At 33.6% G+C, this 18,056-nt stretch overlaps 2 protein-coding genes across 3 annotated transcripts; both read right to left on the reverse strand.

Annotated features, from left to right (window-relative positions):
• Window positions 1–4,147: 4,147 nt before the first annotated feature.
• On the reverse strand, window positions 4,148–7,926 carry LOC147274069 (ARID/BRIGHT DNA-binding, ELM2 domain and myb-like DNA-binding domain-containing protein). The gene is made up of 2 exons (XM_086257481.1): window positions 6,531–7,926; window positions 4,148–5,536 (listed from the first exon to the last, which is right to left on the reverse strand). Exons 1-2 carry the CDS (start codon window positions 7,497–7,499, stop codon window positions 4,658–4,660), a joined length of 1,848 nt encoding a protein of 615 aa, XP_086113607.1. The 5' UTR covers window positions 7,500–7,926; the 3' UTR covers window positions 4,148–4,657.
• A 6,817-nt stretch (window positions 7,927–14,743) lies between these two features.
• LOC147274070 (RING/U-box superfamily protein) lies at window positions 14,744–17,847 on the reverse strand. Of its 2 annotated transcripts, none has more exons than XM_086257320.1 (5): window positions 17,698–17,847; window positions 16,583–16,708; window positions 15,881–16,316; window positions 15,564–15,673; window positions 14,744–15,463 (listed from the first exon to the last, which is right to left on the reverse strand). In XM_086257320.1, the coding sequence occupies exons 2-5, from the start codon at window positions 16,646–16,648 to the stop codon at window positions 15,434–15,436; spliced, it is 642 nt and encodes a 213-aa protein (XP_086113446.1). In that variant the 5' UTR covers window positions 16,649–16,708; window positions 17,698–17,847; the 3' UTR covers window positions 14,744–15,433. The 2 variants fall into 2 exon arrangements, with proteins under 2 accessions (XP_086113446.1, XP_086113445.1); XM_086257319.1 differs by having other exon boundaries at window positions 16,583–16,711.
• Window positions 17,848–18,056: the final 209 nt, after the last annotated feature.

Raw genomic sequence — 18,056 nt, forward strand, 5'->3', positions numbered from 1 at the left:
CTCGTCGCGTGGTGTATGACCAAAAATTCAAATGGACTCCATACGAACACGAATAGGTACGAAAAATTTGAGTATTTGGATCGAGTAGGGCTCGTACCAAATTGAAACAATAATAATATGATATTTAACAAGTTGGGTTACGTTCGACATGTTTTTGTTGTTAATAATATGATATCTTACAAGTAGGTCACCAGTTATTCGACAAATAGGGCTCATATCAAATTTTGTCGGCGTAGACTAGTACATAGTTTTTTTAGATTTCGAGTCATTCTCTTGATCGTTGGTTAGTTTTAGTTTTGTTTTGTCAAGTCCACTTTCTTATCATCTGAGAAGGTTTGTCTAGGGGTTTTTTTTTTTTTTTTACTTTTTGTTAATAGAGATAAACTTTAGCCAGTTTTTTGTTGGTGTTTTTTTAGTTATTTTTTAGGTTCGATGATATTTTCGATCCCTTTTTAAGGGTGGGTGGTATGGGTACGATTGTTTATGATTGCACAAAAAGGTGGTGGTGGTTATGGCCCTCCCTCTTGGTCGTATTGCTTCCTCCCAACCAGTAGAGATTGATGTTTTTGCATAGGATCCAGTTGTCTTGGGTATGAGTTTTTCTGCTATTCTCTTGGAGTTAGTTCGATTTCAGAAGATGAAAGAGGATTTAGTCCATGACATGGCACCTTTTGGAGGAGGCTACGAGAGTTTTGAATTCAATTGTTCGAGATTTGTTGTAGTTATATGTCTTGAATTATAATTAGATGACACATTGACACATGATCTTATCTGCTTTGTTTTACATTTTGTAGATCTTACTAATTGGGTGAGAGAAGCTTTGTATGGCTTCAACAATAGTTTCAATTGAATTGTAACTTTTGTTTAGTTTTCTTCAATAAAATATATCTTTCAAATAAATAAAAAAAAGATAGGTGGATATTTTCAACATTAAACACAATTAAGAATTATTTTATCAAGTCAAACTTCAAAGTGAATTAATCAATCATTTACTAAATTTTTTTTGATATATACTACTTTGTATTTATGTTCCATGCTTTATGATTTTTGTAATCTATAATGTTGTAGAATTGGTGAATTGCAATTATTGAAAGAGTGGATGAAAGAATGAGAAGATCCAAATTATATAGTAATTGTGCACAAATTTATATTCAATTCTTAATTTGATCTATAAACTAAATATTATATTAAAATGATCTACAAAATATAAGTTATTTTTCACTTAAGTCTAAACTGTCAACTCATGTTTGGTTTTACATGGTCAAATAAACGAAAAATCAAACAAAATTAATGGTTTGAACCAAATTGAGATACAATTAATATTTCATAGGTGAATTTAGTAAAAATTTAATTCGTAGATCAATTGAGAATAACGTGAAAATTTGTAGACCATTACTCCACCTAAAGTTTTTAATTTACTTTTGCTCAATCATCTTCCATTCCATCTTGTCGTATATCTGCAGCTGATTTTGCACCACACGTCAAGCATTAGACAGAAGAGAGGACTGTACACGGCATTGTGCTTTTACTGTTTACATAATCTATCCAATCAAATTCTACAATCATCCTTACCTACTTATATAATATATATATATATATATATATATTATGCATAACTCATGCACGCATCATTGTAAAATTACATCAACTGCATTATTTTATGTCGTAAGTGCATTACTTAATCAAGTGTTGTCATTAATCATTTATCATAAAAAATAATAAAAGTGTTAGTCATTTTTTAATTTATTTTACTGTATATAATATTATGGAGTATTTTTTCTTTTATCCGGATGTTAATTTCAAATTTTTGCTACAAATACAAACCCTAATCACTCCACAGCGACTACACGAACATTAAATAATAACATAAATAGTGTTTATTTAATTTCTGAGTTATTAAAAATTGTTATTTAAGAGTTTACTTTTTCACATTTTCAGTTGTAAAATATGTTAGTGGCTGTTAATGAGATTGACCAAATGGTAAGGGTGGTTTGCATTTATAGATACTAGTCTTTTGGCATGTGCTCTACGTATGTTAATTGACATGTTTATTATAATTTTTCCCCACTCTCTCTGCGTTTTGGCGAGGTGTACTTTTTTATTTTTTAAATTTTATTTTAATAATTGTATTTTACAACTATACCCTCATTTATTAGGATGTTTTATGTAATTATTTTATTGAATGAATGATATTTTAGGCAATTTCATTTTTTGTGAAGGACCAAACTCTTTTTCTAGCTTTATAATAGAATATATATTGTATACACATATAGTTAATAATGTTTAAATATAATTGCCTAAGTTATCACGTCATTTTAATCACAAATCACAAAAAAATTGTGTGCTACACATTGGCTTCCAAGTTCCAACTAAAATATTACAGCCAGCTCTTGAGGCTTTTCATTATGAAAAATTGCCCATTTGAGACACCATGTGTGATAGTAAAGATTGTTCTTTTTAGAGCACGTTTACTTATCCGTAATTGGAATGAACATAAATTGAAATCAGAGTGAGGATGAATCGGAGCGAGGAGTAATTAGAATGAGCATGAATTAGAGTCAAACATTCTCATTAGTGTGTTTACTAACTGTCAGAAATCGGAATAAGAAACAACATGATTTTTATACACGTGTTTACTTATTTGCATGGATCATAATCAAAACCAGTTTGATTACTAAAATGCCCTTATACAAAAATTAAATATGTTTTATAATACTCACAATTTTAAAATGCCTAAAAATAAAGTTTACCTTAACTATTTTGCCATAATTTAGAATACTTTGGAAATATTGATGTAGTGTTAAATGGACAACAATCATTTTCTTACACAATTTTTTTAAAATAATTAATAAATCATTTGATACACAATATATCTCATGTGAGAGAGGATGCATTCACCAAGACCAAGATATCAGGAATAGTAGACACAAGATCAAAATTGGAAGATAGATCAAGGGTAGACAACTTGGATAGCTTTGAAATCTCTTATGGAATTTGGCCTAAAGAGGTGAGCATGTGATGTTGGGCAGATAGGGTTTTGGGGTTTTATTTGGTTGAAGACAATTTCGGATTTTTAAAAAAAGGGTGAGGGTAGTTTTGGCATGAAAAAATCTATTCATATAATCGGGACCTCCCTCTGGAATTCAATTGCTTCAAGATAAGGAATTCAATTCCTTATTTTATGTGGGCCCCACACTCTTTCTCATTCCAATATATGTGTAAGTAAACAAGAGAATTATAATGAGAATGACTCCCAATATAAATAAACACATGAATGAGAATCACTCTCATTCTTCCAATTTTAATTACGGATAAATAAACATATCCTTATCTTAGTCATTTAGCAACCCAAGCATGCATTTCACTTTGTTTTAGAAATTCGTTTATAATAGAAATTTGTATGTAATTGGAACATATTCAACAGTGATTTACAAATCCAAACGGACCAAACCCTTACCATTAAAAAGTATACCTAACGAATCTAAAAGTCTAAAAAAGTGTGTATAGTATATGAATTCATACTATAAAATTTTCTCAGTTTTAGGAGATATTCTTTGGTGCGGCTACAACATATTATGCACTTGCCATCTAACGGTGGTAAACTACACCAACGTCTCAATGGCGTACCTTTAAAGTTTAAACTCGTCCAAGAGTCACAACTGTGTAGTGTGTGAGTATAATATGGGGGTAAGCACCACAGGACCATCCAAGTTTTTGTCTGGTTTGTTGAAACTGCCTCATATATAATCACCTTACTGACGCAAAACCAGAAGCCCAAGCTGACCACAGCCAGTGGCCCAAGCCAGCTTGGGCACTTCCATGGACATGGTACACTTTGCTGACTACTAAATTTGGTGACAAAGAAGCAAAAGTACAATTAGGTTTGTATTCTTGCAGCAGAAGGCTGACTCAATGTACTTGCAGTTAATGGTGAATTTCCATTCTTGGGTCCTCTTGGAAAATAGCCAAACAAGTCTTCCATTTCTATTTCCAGTCTAGTTTCAAGACTGGGATATTTGTCAAAACAAGTAAAATTTAACAGGCGCATGCAGATCACACGCACACTGGAACAAAGTGAGAACCAAAATGAGAATGGGAAAGACAACAATCACATGGTTGACATATGAAAAGCAAAGGAGTCGCGATATTTGAAAGAAAAATAAACCAACCGCAACTTGAACCACTGTGTCCCCTAACTACTTAAATTGTTGTATGTGAAGTTACAAAACCTGGTATTGAATAAGGCAAAAATTCTCTGATGCGCGATGAAAAATGCAGAGGCGTTTGAATGCTAGACATGGGTATCAGCATTCGAACGCAATATGGTCAGCATTTGAATGCTCTCTTACATCCCACATTAATTCTGCATCTTCCATCCCGCATTAGAGAAACCCTTTAGATACAGTATTCACGATGCAGCCATCCAAAACAGTAGCATGGTTTCCTAAAATGAGAACTGAAGACACTTGACAAGCACCAACAGCATTTTTCGGCGCATTCCACAAATTCTACCTTCTGGCCTCATCATGAACCCCCCAGGTCTGCTTCCACCACCATGGGCACTCCTCAAAATTGCACCACCCTTGCAAAGTTGTATAAATCTTGCAGTGGTTCAAACCCCTGGCCCGATTGTCAACTCCTATACAGCATTTTGTATCTAATCCCAATCGGTGCACTGCTTATTCCGGGAACATGCCAGAACAGTGGAGCCTGAAACGTTGACTGCCTCAAGCCTAAAACCATCACTTAACGATCCTAACTCTGTTTCGTCATCATCACTATCTATATTTTTTGGAGTTACACGATTTTGATAACTTCTGCGCTGGACAAGAAACACATTAAAGTAATAACTTACCAGGTTTTCCCTTGTTTTTTTAGGAAACCACTTGGACGCTTTATCCCAAAAGGAAGGCAAATTTGACCTTACCAAACCCTTGAATCTTTTTTCCTCTCCAACTGTCCACTGAAGAGAAACTTCCTCACCCATACGATCAAATCGCCAATGATAGAACAAGGAACCAAGTTCTATCCTCAATTTCATCCTAGCCTCAGCAATGTGAAATCTGACGCATGCAACAGAACCTGGAAGTCGACAGCCACACAAATCTGGTCTTCCTCGGCCAATGAGATCTGTTTCAATAAGGGAACTGTCTTCTTCATAGTGCAAGGACCATGCCCGTGTGCCTAGAAATTTAGCATCACTTTCAGAAGCCACACCAGTCCATTCGGGGACATCAGCTTGAAAGAGAGCACCTACTGAAACATGCTTTTCGTGGGGAACATCCTCAGATGGGCTAACCATTGTATCTGTGGCCGGTAAATCAACTTCCACAGGTGTTTCCTCCTTAAAATCGTTATCCAGCTCTATTTTACGAGGAATCAAATTACTCTGAGTGGCTGAACATGAATTGCAACAAGGGCAAAAGCGAGATTTCACTGAATTAGGAAGCCTTTCACTGCATCTTAACCTCTCCGTGGACCGGTGACCAGCAGCAATATTATCTTCATACATCGATGGATGCGTCTTTAGCTTCTTCTGCAAGTTTAGACCATGATCTGTTTATAAAATTGGAAACTAATTTAATGTCATATATGAACATTTACAGTTCCAGAAAAATCTACACCATAGAGATCTCTCTTGATAACTGAAAAATGTTCATAGAATTAATACTCCAACTCACACTCTTTGTATCATCTATCACCAGCATCTGTTGTTGTCCAGAGGCCATGCAACAACCATATAGTAATGTTCTTGTAAAACTAATAACCAAGGTAAGGCGAGAAAGAAAATCACTTGCATCTCCATTAAATTTAAAAGTTAAGAGAGAACAAGCCAAACCAAATGTCTCATACCTAACATTCAAATATATCTACACATGCAATAGTCTAAAAAGACAAAAGGAAAAATTGTAATAATGTACCAGGTACAAGATGAACCATAATAAGCAGCAGAAAGGAAAAGGGAGAGTTACAAACTCATAATAATTTAAAAAAAAAAAAAAACATAAATAACAGATTATTGACCTTGAAGAACAAGGGAAATAAAATTGTATAGCTAGACATATTTGATGAACCTGAAGCACTGGACCGAAGAGCTGGGATATGGCTGAATCAAGTTGGGTTGACCTCTGACTAAAATCTGGAAACCTGTTTAGCTTTGTATCTATGCTAACATCATGCAGTTCAGGATAAATTATCTTAGCAGACACCAAATCACAAGCAAATAAATGCCCACTTAATAATTCAACCAAGTGATCTAGCTGCATTGAGGTGGACGATGATACCATACAGTGGAGGTTAACTTCACCAAGGTATATAACATGGCAGGAACAATGGCATCTTATCAAAGGGATTGATTTTCATCATCACATCAATAACTTAAAGAAAAAAAGAAAATCAACAATTCTTCAACTTTATATGATAAAAGTTACAGAGAAAAGAGAGTACATGCTTAAAAGCGTAGCTATGCTATGCATAAGCCATTTGACAATTGACTGAGGTCCAGAAGCACAAAACATATACAAATGTACCTGCAGGAGAGATTCTTCAGTCTTTGGATTAATATTCCTCTTTATCAGCAATGCCTCCCTTACTCTAATTGCCTGGACCCAGAACTCATTGCCCCTATGCTCCTTCCACTTAGTTGACCCTGGTATCACTCCAATTGAAGGATCATCTGGTTGCTTTGCAATCTGGATTACCCACTTCAGCATTCCTGATAAGGATTCTCGCTTTCTCTTACGATCATTTTCCTTTTTATTTACACTAGGGCGTAATATTGAATGATCATTGTGATCGTCATTACAAGCTTTTTCAACATCATCACCATTGCATTTTTCAGTATCTGCATGCATTCTATATACATCTTTGGTATCAGCCAAATTAAATTCAGTCTTCCCATTTGTGTCAGATTCCAACTGAACCAGTCCATCACCTTTGCCTTTCTGCTCTGGTCCATCCAACAACAAACCTTTAAATTCTCCCTCCAACTCCAAAGAAAGCAAATGAAAATCCCCATACAATCCAGACTGCCCATTTCCCAAGCTCCTGCTTTTACAACTCTCCCTAAACCATTTCTCCAACTCATTCAAATACTTGAAGTAAATCAATTTCACAGAGGCCGTTGCTCCACGATCCAAACCCAATTCTTTGGCCACGAAAGGCCACAACCTTTTCTTCGAAACCGAATCATATCCACCCATATCTCTCACCAAGCAGAACAATTTGAACAAATCCACAGGCTGGCTATCACCAAGCACTGCAGGGACAGGCCTAACCACACCTCTACCACCAATTTCCTTAAGAAAAACAGACAGAACCTGATCAAATGTACATCTTAGCCTAACCTCATAATCATCGTCATCACAATCTACACCATCTTTTATAGAATCAATATCAATATCATCAGTACTAAGGCAACCACCATTATTCTGATAAGCATCAACAGTTTCCACGCAATCTAAGACAGACCCAGTTGTCAAAGACGACCATCCTGCCATTAACTTCGATTTGACTCTTGAAAAACCAACACGCGGGTCTCTTATTCAAAGATCAAAGACAAAGCAAACAGAGGAAGGCCAAAAGAAAAGTATTTAGGGCATATGGGATGAGACCCTTTGCCCTGGTTTCTCTGTAGAGTGCTGAGGAATGTTGTTGTTACCTGAACATTTCTGGGTCTTCGAATTTCTTTCATGTATTGGTTTTTGCAAAGCCACCGATTGATGATTTACAGAGCTGCATAGGCGACAAAGGAGACAAGGGTGTGAGCAAGAACAGCCAAGACTAAGGTTGGAGCTGAGGAATCCATGAAAATGATTAGTTGGTGCCAGGCCAGTTCAAGGTGGACTCAATTTTTGTTTAGACAGCGATCAGAGATTGAGCAGAGAGAGAGGAAGCCAGTGTTTTTTTTTTTGGTCAAGAAGCCAGTGTTTGTGAAATAGTGGAGAAAATGAAGACCTGCTTGGGAGAAAACAAACAATTCAATGAATCTGATTATGATTTTATTTAATTAATTTTACTGGAGGGTTAATTTTTTTTTCCTTTTCTGAATTGTTTTAGATTTCATATTTGAGAAATATATTTTTTGATTGGTGGATTTATTCCATAAAAAGGAAAATTATCTTCATCCTTATATTTGTTTCAGATTAACCAAAAATTGGTTAAAGTTTGTTCCAGATTAACTAACAATTGATCTAAAATTTATTTTTAAAAGTCATTTTACGGTTCGCGGGAGATTATAACTTTATGGGTTTGTAAGAGATCATAACTCTAAGGCTTCGTGGCAAATTATAACTCAGAGAGTTCATGAGAGATACTTCATATGTTCACGGGAGATTATAACTTCACGGGTTCGCAAGAGATTATAAATTTATAACTCCACAGGTTCGTGGGAGATTATAACTACATAGGTTCGCGAGAGATTATAACTCTATGGGTTCGCGGGAGATTATAACTTCACGGATTTGCAGGAGATTATAACTTTACGGGTTCGCGGTATCATAATTCTAAGAGTTCGCAAAAAAATATAATTCCGAGGGTTCATAAAAGATTATAACTCCACGAATTTGCGGGAGATTATAACTTCACATGTTCGTGAGAGATTATAACTCCATATGTTCGCAATAGATTATAACTCTACGGTTTAAGAGCATTTACCTCATATTCCAAGTCCAAATATCATTTCCTAATATCGTCACACTAGAGTGCATGAAGACTTTGAATAACACTCTCTAATTTTATTTAATTTTAGTGAAAAACGTTGATGTTTTTTCCTTTTTCTAAATAATTTGAGGACAACATTCAAATTTGATAAATATTTCATTTATTAAAAATTCTAGATTTATGACCTGCAAGGGTGTCATCTAGAGGAGGCTATTCGTGTTAGTGTGTAGGGTTTGTGTTGTATTATTTCGTGTTCGTGTTAAATACTAGTCAATCATAATTCAATTTGTTTAATTAATCGTATCGAATGACTCAACCATAATCTAACCATAATTGTAAATATTCGCAGGAGATTATAAATGTATGGGTTCGATAAAGATTATAAGTGTACAAGTTTGCAGGAGATTATAGTTGTACAAGTTTGCGGTGTTGAAATGAGTGTTTGCCATTAATGGCGTAAAGTCAACGTTTGTCATTAATTGAGGTTAATTGCCTAATGTGCTGCATAATTGGATGCTTAAAATCATGCATTTGCAATTAAGTTAGATTTGTAATTAAGACAGATTAGTTGACTTTTTGTAAGAGCTTTTAGTTTCTCCTATATAAACCTCCCATGAGGAGAAGAATAATAACAAGAAATTACCCCAAAACATTAGTTTTGACATGGTATCAGAGCCAACTTCAATTTCCTTCTGAAATTTCTTAAGAAATTGGGGCTTGGTTGTTTTGGGGTTTATGGGTTCAAAAAATAAAGGAAAAAAAATGTCAGATTTAGTTCCTGCCAATTCCTCTGGTTCTAGTACATCACCAGTTCAAGCCCAGAGCTCAACTTCATTCGCCAATACAACCTGTTATGGGAATGAAGATTGGTCTTGGTAGAAGAAAAAAAATGATGGTGATTATGTTATGTCGGCAAAGAAGGAGGAGGAGAAAAAACAAAAAAATAAAAGGAAAGAAAAAAGAGAGATGAAAAGAGTTATTGGGTTTGGAGTTTTTCCATAAAATTTCCATACTTGGGTTTCAGAATTTTTTCATAAAATTTCAATATTTGGGTTTAGGAATTTTCTCCATAAAATTTCCATACTTGGGTTTCGGAATTTTTCCATAAAATTTCAATATTTGGGTTTAAGAATTTTTTTCCATAATTTCCATACTTGGGTTTCGAAATTTTCTACAAAATTTCCATTATTTTGACAGTTTGTATGTGAGACACAGGTTGTCATGAAAAAAAAGTAAGAAGGAAAAGTCTTTTCTGAAACAAGGAGAAGCAAGAGGAAGGAGAAGTCTTTTCCAAGACAATGAGAAGCAAGAGAGTAGATCGTGACTGATTGATCGAGACAAGATCAATGTTGCTGGGTCTAGATGAAAAGATACTCTTCAAGCTAGACATTTGAGATATCTATGTCCAGCTTGAGGGGGGGTGTTGAAATGAGTGTTTGCCATTAATGGCGTAGAGTCAACGTTTGTCATTAATTGAGGTTAATTGCCTAATGTGCTGCATAATTGGATGCTTAAAATCATGCATTTGCAATTAAGTTAGATTTGTAATTAAGACAGATTAGTTGACTTTTTGTAAGAGCTTTTAGTTTCTCCTATATAAACCTCCCATGAGGAGAAGAATAATAACAAGAAATTACCCCAAAACATTAGTTTTGACATGATATCAGAGCCAACCTCAATTTCCTTCTGAAATTTCTTAAGAAATTGGGGCTTGGTTGTTTTGGGGTTTATGGGTTCAAAAAATAAAGGAAAAAAAATGTCAGATTTAGTTCCTGCCAATTCCTCTGGTTCTAGTACATCACCAGTTCAAGCCCAGAGCTCAACTTCATTCGCCAATACAACCTGTTATGGAAATGAAGATTGGTCTTGGTAGAAAAAAAAAAATGATGGTGATTATGTTATGTCGGCAAAGAAGAAGGAGGAGGAGAAAAAACAAAAAAATAAAAGGAAAGAAAAAAGAGAGATGAAAAGAGTTATTGGGTTTGGAGTTTTTCCATAAAATTTCCATACTTGGGTTTCGGAATTTTTTCATAAAATTTCAATATTTGGGTTTAGGAATTTTCTCCATAAAATTTCCATACTTGGGTTTCGGAATTTTTCGATAAAATTTCAATATTTGGGTTTAGGAATTTTTTTCCATAATTTCCATACTTGGGTTTCGGAATTTTCCACAAAATTTCCATTATTTTGACAGTTTGTATGTGAGACACAGGTTGTCATGAAAAAAAAGTAAGAAGGAAAAGTCTTTTCTGAAACAAGGAGAAGCAAGAAGAAGGAGAAGTCTTTTCCAAGACAAGGAGAAGCAAGAGAGTAGATCGTGACTGATTGATCGAGACAAGATCAATGTTGTTGGGTCTAGATGAAAAGATACTCTTCAAGCTAGACATTTGAGATATCTATGTCCAGCTTGAGGGGGGGTGTTGAAATGAGTGTTTGCCATTAATGGCGTAGAGTCAACGTTTGTCATTAATTGAGGTTAATTGCCTAATGTGCTGCATAATTGGATGCTTAAAATCATGCATTTGCAATTAAGTTAGATTTGTAATTAAGACAGATTAGTTGACTTTTTGTAAGAGCTTTTAGTTTCTCCTATATAAACCTCCCATGAGGAGAAGAATAATAACAAGAAATTACCCCAAAACATTAGTTTTGACACGCGGGAGATTATAATTGTAAGGGTTCGCGGGAGATTATAACTGTACAAGTTCGCGAAAAATTATAACTCTACGAGTGAAGAGCATTTATTCTTATAGTAAAGATTCCGAGTTCATATCTCATTTTCCAATATTGTCGCATTTTACATTATGGTCACATTAGATAGGGGGTAGATTAAAGTTTGTTATAGATTAACTGAAATTTGTTTTTCAAAGTCAAATGCGGTTTGCAGGAGATTATATGGCTTGTTTGGCCGTGTTTTTAGAAGAGGCTTAAAAGCGCTTTCAAATAGTCAAAAGCGTTTTTGCTTATATTTGACAAAAAAAAAAATAGCGTTTTTGAGTTCTAAAAGCCCTTGGAAGCGCTTTCGGGTGAAACACCTACCAGGTGCTTCCTTACGAAGCGCTTGAATTTTTTTAAAAAAAATCTATGAATTTTTAACAAAAGCGCTTATAGTGAAAGCGCTACTGAGTGAAATCGCTTCTTACAGAAGCACTCCCAAACAAGCCCTATAACTAAGAATTCGCAGTAGATTATTTCATTGGAGATTATAACTCTACGAATTAATAAAATTTATTCTTATATTCAAGATTCCACGTTCAAATCTCATTTTCTAATATGGTCGTATTATAACACATGAGGAGTTTGAATAATACTCACTCATTTTATTTAATTTTAGTGAAAAACCTAATTCTTTTCCTTTTCTAAACAATTTTGAAGATTAAAATTTTAGAAGAGTAGTAAACCAATTTGTTTACTGGAGATTATTTTAGAAGGAAATAGAACAAAAATCAACCATTCAACTAAATTCAAAATATATAAATTACATAAAGATTCATTGAATTATTTCTCTGCACGTTTGGGATTTTAATTGAAAAGTCACTAATCTATACTTTATTTATTCAAAAATCATCCTATAGAGGATTTTAAGGTTTAAGGACAAAAAAATGTATTGAATACTCAGTATTGCACAATAATAGCACTTTTTTTTGTATATTTTTGCAATGCCGTTACACTTATATATCTTTATAAAAAAACTCAAAATTTTAAATCTTAATCTCATAAATCCACTAAAACATAATAAATCATGCCTAAACACACTCAACTTGTAAAAAATAAGGAAAAAAATAATTTTTGCAGTGCATTAACACTTGAAATTGTTACTACATATCGAGCTCTCTCGACACTATTTCAATAAAGTGTGGATGAAAGAATGTTAAAGTACTTTTAAGGACTTTTGAGTTAAAAAAAAGAAAAAAAATATATATATATATGCTACTTTCGAGTCTTCCTAGAAGTTTTTAGGAACTTTTCAATAGTTTTTTTTATTTTATATGGTATCAATATTTACTTTACATTATTAGAATTAGATTATATAAACCCTTTTGCATCATATGTTAGCAATCAATTCACCAAATTTTAAAAAAACACAACTCTCGAATTATCTTGTACAAAAGATTAAAAAATGGACATTTCACAAAGAAAATAAATTATAAAAATTACATCGAATTATTTTTCTCATAACAATTAGCATTTCTTGAACTTAATCTTTAATCTCATGTTTTCTCTCTTTTTGTAATGTAATAAATTTGTTTGCTTCAATATTTACTTCTTAGTTTAGATGAATCGCTGATTAACCTAAAACAAATACAAGGATGGCACCCCTTACCTGTAATAAATACACAAATTTTAATAAATAAAATGCCAAAAAAAAATTAATATTGGAGATTAACCAATCAAAACTATGCCAAAAGTGAAAAACGTGCAGAGAAATAATTCAATCAATCTTTTTGTGATTTAGTTGAATGGTTGATTTTTGTTCTATTTCCTTCTAAAATAAAAACAATATTGTGCAAATTCGAGAGATGCACACTTGAAAATTAGTAAATTTATTACTATCATGTGATGAGGATTGAGGGAGGGTTCAACTAAATCCTTAACTAAAAAGGTAAAACAATATTTACACAAAACATAACATATATATAAGATTGGAATGGGGACAACGCTTAATCTCTGAATTAAACTTAACTATATTTTTTCAACTTTTATTTTTCAAGTTAGGTGGCATCAATTTATTTGACAGGATTTATCTTTGTCATTTTAATTTCTTATATTTTTTTGTAGTGACTAATGTATGAGTGTCATATAAATTGAGAAAAAATAGTTGTGAGAAAAAATTAGGAAAAATTGCATTTTCCTCAAGATAATTCCAAACTGAGAATTGCTTGGGAGAAAACAATTTGAAATTTATACTCGATTGTAATTGAACTTTCTGGTAAATTTTCAATTAATTTTTTTAGGAAGACAAAATTAAATTGTTTATTTAATAAAAAACCTCATTTACACAAGTGTATTAGAAAACTGTTTTTTTTTTTTTTTTAATAGAGAATCTAGAAAGATCCGTCCCAAAAGAGAAAGTGTAAAATTGATTTAAATTATGTCAAGATTAGCATGGTAGCATTTTTGTTTTTGGTTTCTATTTTAGTTAAAGAGATAAAGGACAGATATGAAGGAAATGAGAAACGTAGATGAAAAATGAGAGAGAACACATAAAACTATAACTAAAAAACTCTTTGAAATTGCTTTTTGTTTGTTTGTTTTAGTTTTATAGATACTATCATGTTTCCTTCACATCTATCATTTTTCTTCTCCTCTTTTTGTTTTTCCCTTGTTCATTGTTAATCTAGACAATGTTGCTTTGGGCCTATGGGTCCCATTCTCATAAAAAATAAAGATAAATCATCTAGCCAAAAGAAAAGAATAGATTGGATTCTTAAGGAATCTTTTCTCAAACTGAGTTTTGATGATTCTATGACTAGGAAGCTTCCTCTACTTTTATTATTCGAGATACCAATACGGGCAGATGTCAATAAACACATGGAATCTAAGGCCATTCTACAACCTTTATCGACAAGATGTAAAGAACTGAATTATGGGATAGAACATTTCAAATAGAGGGTGATATTCAAAGCTAGTTGTGGATAATGTACTTGATGACTTAAGGATATGCCTTAACGATTATAGATAATTGTTTGAAATATTATTTTCCCATTAAATGAGATGTTTCCATTGAAACATGTTTCTTGTGAGATAAAACTTTTCAGCACGAGTTCCAAATTATTATATGTAATCGTAATACCAAGTGAACGTCTCACTTACCTTTCTAAGACATGAACCAGTTGCATCCGCTTTTCTTTACCAGGAAAATATAGAAAACTTCGAGTTCAAATTTACCAGAAAAATATATAAAACTTAAGCTAAGCACCCTATGTACGCTTTTCTATTTCTTTTTCTTCGGCGAAATATTAACTATGTATGCTTTTCAAAAGAAGCAATCATATATATTTAAGCATAGGAAACTACTTGGCCAAAAAAAAAAGCATAGGAAACACTAAACAGAACCTTGAACATGTAAAACATGAATCTACGTGTCAATCAACTCAATCAAACTTATCGCCAAAATCAGAGTTATATACATGAATCATCTGAAAAATCCAACTTTCACATTCACCTTCCATCTTCCATTACACTAACCAACTCCACCACCAGCAACGAATATGTAATTTTATGCCATTTACATGACCAATTCAAACGAGAAAGCAAAAGCCAAATCCTCACATTTTGACAGGCTCACCCGAAAAAAAAAAAAAAAAAAAGAAGAAAAAAAACTATACTCAGAAAAAGAGATAGAGAGAACAATATAGGCTCACCTTTTCTGTTCGGTAACTAACCTCCAACTTTGGACAATGAATCTGACTACTACTATCCCAATGACTTCAATATCTATTTAACCTATGTCATTATATCATTCATAATTTGATGCTCTAAGATCCAAGGATGAATGCATTACAAATGGAAAATCAACCTCAATACTACTTTCATGCCAGTGTCAATTCCCCCCTCTTCCTTTTCATTATGATTGAGTTGAAAGGAAACAAATGCAGCAAGATAGTGCATTAGAATAAGCACAACTCCAAAAAACAGCCATATTTGTGACCGTCACTGAACAGTGAACACAGGAAAAGGAAGAAAGTAAAAACCTTGTGCATTTGTAACCTCTGCTTCTCAAACCGTATTTCAAAGAAGGAGAGAACTTGACTTCAATTGATGATTTCTACTAATCAATAGGAGGATCAAATATCATTTCCTGCATCATAAGCCAATAAGCACCCTCAGAATATTATGTGTGATTATGGATATCTCTTCTCATTAAATCACAACACAAAGAAATAATAAACAAGGCAAACCTGATCACACACGGGACATGTGTCACTTCTTTCCATCCATTCAAGAATGCATGCAAGGTGAAAATGGTGCTCACATTTTGTGGTAAGTTTTGGGTTCTCTGCGTCATACTCTGCCAAGAAGAAAAGAAATGGTCTATTGAGTGAATGTCACTTACAAAAGGAAAACAAAGAATACGGCTAGAATAGCCAACTTGCAATAACAATGTCATTCATCAGAGGAAGTCAAATGAAGGGGATTATTCTTAAAGAGCAGAGCAATGATAAAATAAAATTGTCTGCACTTGTACAAATCTAAAACAGTTGACTAAGAACTTTACCTTCCAAACAGGTGGGGCAAACATCCTCCTCCTCTGTTTCTAAAACTATAGATTCCACTGATTTTGAAAGTTCAACTTCTGAATTCTTCTCCGGATCAAGTTCAAAATTAGTTTGGCCTTTGTACTCTGAATCCTTCAGGTCTTCACACTTATCTGAAGCTTCTCGAGCATTGCCACCAACAGCTTCTTGAACAGAATCAGAATTTGTTGTAGTCTGCAATGCTGCATCACTCTTGTTGCCACAAATCTCTTGAGCCACTGGTGGAGTATGAGGATGCCCTATAGCCACATCATATGGAATAGGGGCAGGAGGTGGTCTATAAGTGTCAGGTATTGATGTATCCAAATTCGTATCAACAAGGAGGCCCGTAGAGAGCACAGAGGCAACACCTGGGCGAGACGATAGGGGCACGTGCTCTTCCAATGACCTTGGATACTGCAGGAAGAGTCAAGTTCGCACATACAAGAACAACAAATGTGATAAATGAAAAAAAATAAAACAACACAATTCACTGCTAGCATACTCTTATCCAAATATTAAATTCATAATCAAGTCAACTATCAAGGACCAAATCTAGTTCCCAATCATCTACAAGAAACAAATAATGCCATGTAATAAAAGAAAATAAAGATCAACACTAAGAAAGAGAAAAACAAAGAAAATCATCTAAGGTGAGGTCTGAGGGAAAGCATTATACATACATAATAGTATGTTGGTGCAGCCCTTAGTTCAGTTCCTTTGGAAGAACAACAACAGCAACCTCCCATCGTCTTTTACTTATCTTTTCTGCGGACCTAAAACAATTGGCACTTGGTGCCGCATATCCCCTTCTTCAACATTAAAAAAAAAAAACAAAAAGACCCTGTTAGACAGAACATGTGGACACTAAGCAATAAACAATAACGGCAATTAGGCAATATGTTGAACATTTATCACAAGACCAAAAAAATAAAATTAAGGTTTCAAACCTAATACACAATTCTCATATACAACTAACATGTTTTGACACCTCCAGCTCAAACCAGCCGTTCCAAAATAAACCTTCTTAAACTTTGATCAAACTAGCTCAAAGCAATCATCTATATAACAACCGTATCATATATTACAAGATTTTTGGAAGTTAAACAAATGGCCCAATTCATATAAAATTCGACGTTGCCATTACCGCAATACCCAATAAACCTAACATGCTCCTAGTGATATTAGCTGCATAACATAATTCAATAATTCATGTAGCTTAAAATTCGACTTCTAATACTGCCACCCAAGTCGATACACTAAGAACTACAATCTCTCCTACGCTTATCATAAACAAAGCCAAAACTAATGAAACTGAGTTTTCTTTTATTAAAAAATAAATCCCAATTTTTTTTACAACTCTTTCGGAAAAGTTTGTGCATACATGTATCTCCACACACACACATGTAAGTATGTGAGTGAGTGAGTGAGTGAGCATGCATGTAAGAAACGATCAGTTTAAGGAAAGAAGGAAGAAACCCTACAAGAATCACGAAGCAAATAAAGCAAAAGAGTAATCAAATACACATAAAAATGAAAAATCGAAAAAAAACAAAAAAAACAGAATCAAGTTATTGATGAACGCATAAGCTAAAAGTAAAAGCCAAAGCAGTAGATACCCAATACTCAGAAACAATATATAATTAAATATCAATCAGCTACAAAAGCTCTAAGCTAATGAAAAAAACAAAATCGAATAGGTTTACACAAAAATTCTTTAAAAACACAATAAAAGAAGTAAATGATCAGTTGGATTTTAGCGACGGCGTTTGAATTAGAGAGTTGGAGTATTTAGTACCTGGTGATTGAAAAAGTATTCGATCGGAATTGGGGAATTGGAAATCAGGAATTTGAAGGTGAGAGAAGGGTGGACTTGTTGGAGCGCGTTTTAGAAGAGATGGCTTTTGCTTTGGCTTCTTTTTGTCTCTGTGTTTGTGTTTATGTGACAAACAACTTTCAGTTGGAAAATTACTAAATTACTAGTTCTGAATTCTGATAATTAGGAAATTTATATTTTTCTAAATTTTTTTATTTTATATATTTATTTGTTGAATTTTTGGTTTGGGTTTGGTCATTGTTGTTGTACGGTTGTACCTGAATCAGGTAGCTGCTTCCTGCTTGGGTCAACTTATTTGAATGGGCCAGCTATGCTGAAGC

Source organism: Dryas octopetala, chromosome 9 (assembly GCF_963921425.1).
Source record: "Dryas octopetala chromosome 9, drDryOcto1.1, whole genome shotgun sequence".
Taxonomy (NCBI): domain Eukaryota; kingdom Viridiplantae; phylum Streptophyta; class Magnoliopsida; order Rosales; family Rosaceae; genus Dryas; species Dryas octopetala.

Coding starts and splice junctions, on each gene's coding strand:
- LOC147274069 (XM_086257481.1), bottom strand. CDS start 7,499: ATGGCAGGATGGTCGTCTTTGACAACTGGGTCTGTCTTAGATTGCGTG. Junction 5,537..6,530: donor CTGAAGAATCTCTCCTGCAG/GTACATTTGTAT, acceptor CTAAACTTGCAG/AAGAAGCTAAAGACGCATCC.
- LOC147274070 (XM_086257320.1), bottom strand. CDS start 16,648: ATGGGAGGTTGCTGTTGTTGTTCTTCCAAAGGAACTGAACTAAGGGCT. Junction 15,674..15,880: donor TTGCCCCACCTGTTTGGAAG/GTAAAGTTCTTA, acceptor TCTTCTTGGCAG/AGTATGACGCAGAGAACCCA. Junction 15,464..15,563: donor CATGTCCCGTGTGTGATCAG/GTTTGCCTTGTT, acceptor CTTATGATGCAG/GAAATGATATTTGATCCTCC.